The sequence below is a fragment of the Haemaphysalis longicornis genome, unplaced genomic scaffold (genome assembly GCF_048455015.1).
Source record: "Haemaphysalis longicornis isolate Haplotype H1 unplaced genomic scaffold, Haemaphysalis longicornis Haplotype H1 scaffold_9, whole genome shotgun sequence".
Taxonomy (NCBI): Eukaryota; Metazoa; Arthropoda; class Arachnida; order Ixodida; family Ixodidae; genus Haemaphysalis; species Haemaphysalis longicornis.
This window is the reverse complement of record NW_027526460.1, coordinates 93,415,756-93,423,930: the sequence shown is the minus strand read 5'-3', so window position 1 is coordinate 93,423,930 and position 8,175 is coordinate 93,415,756. Positions and strand designations below refer to the sequence as shown.

The 8,175-nt window shown below is 47.8% G+C and overlaps 1 protein-coding gene across 1 annotated transcript; it reads left to right on the top strand.

Annotated features, from left to right (window-relative positions):
- The first annotated feature begins 228 nt into the window (after window positions 1–228).
- Window positions 229–8,175, top strand: LOC144151512 (uncharacterized). Its single transcript, XM_077682585.1, has 4 exons — window positions 229–1,499; window positions 3,460–3,651; window positions 5,736–6,125; window positions 7,887–8,175. Exons 1-4 carry the CDS (start codon window positions 1,398–1,400, stop codon window positions 8,082–8,084), a joined length of 882 nt encoding a protein of 293 aa, XP_077538711.1. The 5' UTR covers window positions 229–1,397; the 3' UTR covers window positions 8,085–8,175.

The window sequence follows — 8,175 nt, the reverse complement described above, 5'->3', positions numbered from 1 at the left end:
AACAGACAGTATCTGGCCCTCCAAGGGCTCCTTGTACGGTACTGCCGCGGAGAAAATGCGTAGTTTCTCCAAACTTCACATCTTGTTGATTGTAGGCCTCATTGCTGGCCTAACAGCAGGCGTACTTATTTACGGCAGGAGTCATGAGGATTCAGTCACCACTGAAGGCGAAGGCGACGTAGACATTGGCGTAAATTCATGGATGTCGCCTGAACTATCGTTTAACGGTGGCGGTGAGCAAGGTGTTGAGGGGCCATCATGCTATAAGCCGTCCTGCAGCAAGAACTTTGAACAACTCATTCGTTCGCTCCGCTTGGGGGTCCGGCCTTGCCAGAACCTTTATGGGAACGTGTGCGCTCTTCGGAAAATCAACAGAACGGTGGGTAAACCGCTAGAACAGCAGGAGGAATCTAGTATTCTCGCTTTCTTCAAAGATGTAGGCAGCGCCACAGCGGACGTACCAGTGGTGACAGCCGCTAAAACCCTGTGGAGAAGCTGTGTCGACCTATCCACACAGTTGCAACTGGGCGACCACCCGCTACAGGAACTGCTCAGCCTTGCGGGTTTGGATGGATGGCCGTACGGAGTGCACCAATATACACCCGCTGTGTTGCCTGATGTCTGGGAGGTTGCGGGAAAGCTCCAGCGACTAATGGCGATAGGTCCTCTCGTAAAAATTGGCGCGCTTGTCAATGGAACCGTTTGGTTGACCGAGGGTGACCTTGTTGGATCGACGACTTCCAGCCTCGTGTTAGACGCCATGCTAGAGCTGCGTCACAACGATTCTCGACTGCAGGAGTTGGCCGCTGATGTGGCCGACTTGGATCTCCGATTGAGCGACCTTCAGACGCGTAAGCCAAGAGCTGGCTCTGACGAGGAGTATTCAGGCGCTGGCATATTGCCGAGGTCTTTCTTAGAAGAGGCGTTGCGGGGGCTAAGAAGCGTTGAAGGCACACTGGTGCGGACGAAGTCACCCAGTCTGCTGAAGTCGTGCGTGGACATCATTCGCGAGAGCACACCCGTGACCGTGCTCAACTTCCTGGGCTACCGTCTTGTCCACCGTGTCACCATCTTCACGCCACGAATGATTAAGACTGATCTCAACACGAGCGCGCTTTTGAACAGGTAAGCCAAATTATGGTGGCAACCAAATTGAGTCACACAAAATATTGTACAAAAGTCATACACTTGACGCAGTGGACAGCGAATTAATATATTTACATATGTTTGGGAATAAATGATATCACGAATTACGGTGGTCTTTACGTGTCTGCACTAACAGGGAGTTCCGGTGCCTGCGTGCGGTCCTCGAGGATGCCCTTACGAGCGACGCGGCCGAATACGTGCGCCACTCCTTGCTGCAGACCCAAGTCGACATCGAGGTGCTCCGCTCACTGATGGTGCAGTTGAAAGACGCACTGGGCGCTAGGTTTCGGAAACAGCGCTGGCTCGACTACGTCACACTTACCAACATCCAGCAGCGACTCCGAAACATCAAGGTTGGCGTGCCTACGAAGTTAGAATTACGTGTAATTAACCCTGCGATGCCCAAACCAGGAAAATTATTAAAAGTCTGATGCTTTATTTAATTAATTATTTATTTTTTATTTTTTACTATTTTTATTATTTATTTCTTACGACATAACAAATTCACATACTTAATCATAAACGCATAAAAAGTAAGTATATATATACCTACATATAGAATGTAGGTGAATAATGTATCTTATTCCCATTTATAGTAGGTATATGTATGCCTACATATAAAGTAGTTATATAATGTATTATGTATCCCTAAAACAAGTGTATCATATACCCATTGAAAGTAGGTGTAGACCCGCCGGGCGCGCTTATGATGGAGGATTCCATCTTGCAAACTGTATTTGGGACTCCATGCTGCCCGTTATCGAACTATGGTTTTTCGAGAAACGCTTAGAATGTATCAGAAATGATACGGTGGGCATTTCTTGGCGATCGGAAGGCCCAGGTAGGAGTAAAAGAAAACGAGATCGTTTCGACCGCCTAAGCTCTTGACCGATTACAACGAAGCTGTCAGCGCCTAGGACTCAGCAGTCGTTCCCGTTGCGTAACCAACTTTCCTGCTCGCCAACGCTTCTGTCAGAAGTTGTAAAATTCTGAAACCAGATATTTATATACGCAAGACCGTTCCAAACCACTAAATCTAGTGCTATAGTAGATGCTTGTCAACTTTGTTGAGCAAAAAGAAAACATTAAGTATATTTGATGCAAAACATCCATACATAAATTGTACCGACAGTGTTCTTTTAACAGGAAACAAAAGTATACGCTTCGAAAACATTTTGAACCCAAACACCAAAAAGTACTAGAGCCGGAGCCTGGACCCCGTGTTCGACATGGTAAAAGGTTCGAGAACACGGGGACATAAGAAGAGACAGTAACACGGGACGAGCGCTAGACATCAACTGGGGCCTTATTGACGAGGAAGGCAACATATATATAAATGCGCAGAAACGCTGAAAAGATACGGAAGGCGCAGCGTTCACAGAGAATGTGATTGAAGCTGTGGATCGTGTTTTTTTCCATTGTGTGCAAAGCCAGAGGTGGTGTGCTCACGCAATCGTCATTTTTCTTGCAAATACAAAACGCCTCGATGATCTGTTGCGTCCTAAAGCTTCGGAGGAAGCGTGTTCCCTGAAAATCAGGACGCAACAAGAAAGAGAGATCTTCGAGGCGTTCTGTGACCGGGGCACATATTGTAGTGGCAAGTTTCTACACTACGAACAGCCACCCTCCCGATTTCGGTAAGTTCAGTAGCAAACTAAAATTATTCCCGCCAATTTGTTTATAAATTGTCTGTGGTTACTGGACTATATAAAACGCTGGATTTCATGTGAGGTAGAGAAGATGTGCGCGACAAAAAATCGGTGGTCCGCGCCTTTAAGAGAATTATGGTTAAACGACGGAGCTTTCTCATGCAACCGGAGTGGTTCGACGATGTCGGAGTGGTGCAATCGGATAGACGTCTGCTTCATAACGAGAGGGACCGAGGTTCGAATCCGACCACTGGAAGCGTTTTTTTCTTCAGACATTCGACGTGCCTTCGCTTGTCATCATCACTATCGTTTTGGGAAACCGATTGTGTAAAGTTGGCTTTCCTGCAGCGCGTTTTTGCGCAATGAATGACGTCATCTGTGAGCCAGAGAAAACTTTGCTCTAAAAAGAGTTTTTTTCGCTCACAGATACTGCTCTGCCATGTTCAGATATAGAATACGGTGTTTAGGCCGTTTGTTTAGGAGCGATAAATGAAATTGCGGCATGGCAGGGTTAGAGCTCTTAACGATGCCAGAGACGTAACTTCTAACGAGTACGTTCGTAATCAGTCAAAATAAATTAACAGGAGCTGCGGAGGGTTTTATCTTAATCGGTAGGTTCAATTTTAAAACGGGTCCCAACGGTAAAGGGTGCATCCTTGTGCAGATACGGTTCCTATTCGATCGTTTCGAAAACGCCGACGAGAGCTCCCGGATATGGTCGACAGCAACGGTAGCAACGAGCGGCCTGACAATGTTCCAGCGGTTTCGTGAAGCGCGCTTTCGAAGTCGTCTTGTCCATGGCACCGTCGAAGACGACTTTGGTGACCAGCACTGCACTTACGACGCCGATACCGAGGTACGAACGTGGAATTTGGTTTCTGAGAGAGCTTAAACAGCACTAACCACACCACTTCATAATTGCGCGTGAGTGATAGAACAAATCTGTCGCTAGAACTTTCTTGTGCCGCAATCGTTCTCAACAATGTCCGGTTCCTCACGCTAGACCATTCCTCGTTCTTGGTCCCGCTGTATTCGCAAAAACGTAATCGTACTCATACCGTCATTGGTTGTAAATAACGGTTGGATCCTTATAACCATAGTCTTCATTAAACTTCGCTTCCTGTTTTTAAGCTATGCATCTTGGGTAGCTTCATTTAATTCTCTCTCCGTAGACATTTTGCCTACCATTCACTTTTCGCACTGCTCAAGTAAAAAGAACTGCGCTTTCACTCCTAACCTGTGTGTATACTCATATCGCTCTTCATTGCGTTCTCAGTCTTCTAATACATATAGCGGCTTGCAACATTTCTCTTGCAGCCAACAGTGTTCATGTCAAACAATTTTAGTACATCAAACAAGCGGACAGTTAAAGGAATTAGTCAGAAAGCAAGATACGAACAGGCGTTGCTTCCTCTACCACAACAATAACAAAACTATTTACGCATTTAAATTTACGAGAGCCATATTAACCATTCCGCAATTCCTTGCTCTGCTCTGGTAACTGGCGGCTATGCGTTAATGCGTATTTGCCTCTTACGCAGTCTTTTATTTACTGCACGAGCCTGCAATGCGATGTCCCAGCTGTAGCTTCAGCGGGTGGGTTTTGACGGGAATAAAATAGTTAGGGTAGTAAATATGATCATACGAGAAGCAGTTACGCATTGCTGAGTGGTGTACATAATTTGAGTAGCTTTGCATATTCGTATTATGAAATTACGAGCACTATCCGCGCTTGGCATTCGGTCCCACAGCTAAAGAACGCGAGGCGCCCGGAGAAAGGATGTGTTGGTGCCGAATAAGGTGGGGAACTCCACCATCTACTTCTATATACGCTAGCACTAGCTATGAGCAAGACATGGCCGGCCGTTATGTGGAATGAGTGAGGCACCGCACTCCTGACGATTTATTCTGGGCGTCCAAAGTTTGCTGCTAAACATGCAAACTGTTAACCATTTGACAAATTTCTATAGGCCGGTGATAGTTTCCAGAGGGAGGGGGTGACTTGGTGGAAGGCGTTCGTTCCTAACCCAGATTTGGCGTGAAGAACTGCCAGCTGCGTGGTAGGCGTAACAGCGAGGGGTGAATGTACTGAAAAAAAAAAACATTTATAGCCCCAATAAAGAGGGAAAGAGCGCGTCGGTCTTGCCGTGTGATGATTTGGGGCGTGCGGAAGGCGGCAGTTCGTATAGACCTTTTCAACTTCTTCGTCCTGGAAACTGCCATTTTATCAATGGGCTGTACTATAGCGGCCCTAAAATTGGCGCAGTCGACAGGAATATGTCACTGCGCATGCGCAACACTGCCCAAGACATGTCCTGATCGTATGAAAGATTAACGGATGAAAAGGTTTATAAGACCATGGGTGCACGGCCCAGACACGAGATGAAGGATACAGAGCGATTGGGAACTAGACAAAACAAGCGCGAAGTAATAAGATAGGCGATAACCTTTGTAACAAGAAGGTGGCTTGTGAATGCTGCGAGAGGACTTCATCCCGTTGAGTAGGAACGGGATTGAAGGTGGTTGCTACGACGCCTTCAGCTATTGAAAGTACTTGGCGCTCGTGTGGCAGTCAGTAGGTTTCAAAGAATAATTGAAGAAATCCTCTCGAATGCGCTACGTTTCTCTCTCGAAGTAAGCCTGTTAAGTGATAGCTTATAACTTGGGAAACGTGAAGTTTTAGAAATGGCTTTTTAAGCCATTCAAACCGAAGATGTTGCCTTAAATGCCGAACACCATGTGCGTGCAAGTAGTATAGAAAGATAGACTTAGATCGATTACTTGGGAAGAGTGGTAGTCAAGCACCGACGTGAAGCACTGAAAGGGGATGAGAGTGCCTATTGTATTATTAGCCGCGCTCCATCATAAGTCGTTCGTTGGGGATTACCGCAACAGCTCTGGCTCAGCCACGGGCGACACATTTAACTCTTGCTCGTGCAGGTCGTCTATGTCCGGCTGAGCGCAGTGGACGTGCGTGAGCCGGAAAGCCCGCTGTGGCCCCTGCTGCAAGTGACGCGGCTGGGACCGCACTTGTCCCGATGCCTGCTCGGGGCCCTGCTTCCGGCGGCAGCGTCGGCCGGCTATCGTAAGCGCGAGAGTGTGCGGTGGTCCACCGCCGCGCTCACCCGGCTGGACGCGCTTCGCACCTGCCTGTGGGAGCAGCGAGCCCGCGACATGGTAGAGGTCGGGCCACCTTCAAGTCGTCAGCGTGAAACGCTCACCGTAGCCGACAACGGTGCGCTCGGTCCCGTACGGGACGTCTTTGATGAGTACTTGGCGCGCCTGCCAGGTATGGCGTCCGGAACCACGAAGCTGTACGGCTGGGACAAGGTGAGAAGTTTCGTGTTGCTCTGTTTGTTTCCTCGACGCTAATTTGAGGGGTGCTTGAAATTGGGCGAGTTGGTTCATATTGATTAGAAATTTCAGCTTGAAAGTAGAAACTACGGATGGTACAAAATAAACCGCGGACACAATTAATGCTGTGGTTGGAGAGCGTCGGACACATTTTCTTCTCTACCGTTCGTGGTTTCTTCCTTGAAGCCGAAATCTCCAGTAAATTTGAGGGGTATTTTCAATACAGGATTGTTCCGCATTATTTGTACAGGAATACCTCTTAAGTCCGGGAAAAGGGTAACGTGTTGACATTTTTAATTTTTTAGACATATTTATACGTGATTGCTAATGTATATGGGACAACTAAGCCAAGATTACCCCTGCCTTAACTAATAAGATCACTAAAAGTGGGAAGAAATGTATGTGGGAAAGAGTTGACTCACCCCGTTATTTGTATACGGTTTCGGCGGTCCGTAAGACTTCGTAATCTAAATATTATTTTAAACGATTGTTTCAATACCGTTCGCTCGAAAACCAGACGAATAGTACGATGAGCTACAGGTATATTTCTATTTTCTGTAGCGTACGTCTTTTTGTGAGAAGGCACGATCATCCCAGTTCTGCCGGTTGTCGCGGCAATACCGTGAAGCCCTTCTCTTCCACCCTCCTTAATTTACCCACTACATTTGGGTGGTTACTGCGATTTATTTGTTTTTAACTCGCTGCAAAGCTCTCATGGCTTCAGAAGAATGGCATGTTGGGCTAGTCTGTGTAGATTCACGATGTGGAAAACAGCCGAAGACCGACAAGGAAATTTCCGGGCACGGCTCGCCGCTTATCTGAGGGAGGCGAAAACCGAAAACGCCCGTGTGTTGGATATTTCGGCGCATGTTACGGATCCCCAGATAATCAAAATTAATTCGGAGCCCTCCACTACGGCGCGCCTCATCGCCTGTGTAGCGTCGGCGCGTTACACCTCATAATGAAATCAGACAAGGATAAAAAGAGGAGAAATGGCGATGGCACAGATCTGCACTGTCATAGCGTCGCTAGGGAACGCATTGATCTCTGCTTTACCTCCTCGTACGTTTGGGAGAGTAAAACACGGACCGGAAAAAACAATCTCTGCGGCGTCATGTCAATAAAACCGCCTGAGTTTGATTTCTGCCAGAAATATTCTTTTTGCTGTCGCAAATGGACTGGTTCAACTACAGCACTTCTGCAGATTACTACTTACACTGCCACAGCTCCAGCCCCACAGCTCCTGGCAAGCCCATGTGGCGTGACACTCGGAAGGACGTTCGTTACAGTACTGTAGTTGAGGTCGATGTAAAGTGATGCGGCAGTTGACGCACAGCAAGCCTAATGGGAGGTTATGGCTTCGTGTGTTGCAGCTGCCAACTAGAGATTTTTCTCGCGGGAGGAGTTTGTGCGTTCGCCAGTGGTCCGACCTTCGTTTAAAGACACGACACCAACAATGCAAAGTAAATTGCTAGCACCTACACGAGAAATCTCTACATGTCGTACGTGCCGTACGCGTTTTTACATGTCGTACACGAGACATTCTGTGGGCAAGAATGAAAGAACAAAGTCGAGTCGGCCGTTCTATACGACGGAATCCCTACAAGACAGCTGAGCCACTCAACCAACGCACATCGAGTGTGGAGGAAGCGTTAAGGAGAGAAAGCAGTGTAATTAAAGAACGACAGCCAAGCTTTCTAGACGGTAACAGACCCCATATTGTTTTTCATACCGCAGGTATTCTACCTGGCGTACGCACGCTCAATGTGTGAGGGCCCGGATTGGCAACGGCGCCCTGCGCACCAGGTGTGGCCCGGGGAACGTGCAAACGAGGCGCTTTCCAACGACCCGACCTTCCACCGTGCTTTCGGTTGCCGCCCCGGGGATCCTATGCGCCCAGAGAAGACATGCTCCTTCTGGGAAGCACCCCACTAGCATCCACCGCGGCGGAGGTACACTCCACTAAACAGGAGACGGTGGCCGCTTTCCTCGGCAATGTATTACGCTGTATATCGAGCAAAATAAA

Excerpts from the sequence above, each read along its gene's own strand:
- LOC144151512 (XM_077682585.1), top strand. The coding sequence starts at position 1,398 with ATGGTGCAGTTGAAAGACGCACTGGGCGCTAGGTTTCGGAAACAGCGC. Across the intron at positions 1,500-3,459 it reads AGCGACTCCGAAACATCAAG|ATACGGTTCCTATTCGATCG; the intron begins GTTGGCGTGCCT and ends ATCCTTGTGCAG. Across the intron at positions 3,652-5,735 it reads CTTACGACGCCGATACCGAG|GTCGTCTATGTCCGGCTGAG; the intron begins GTACGAACGTGG and ends TTGCTCGTGCAG.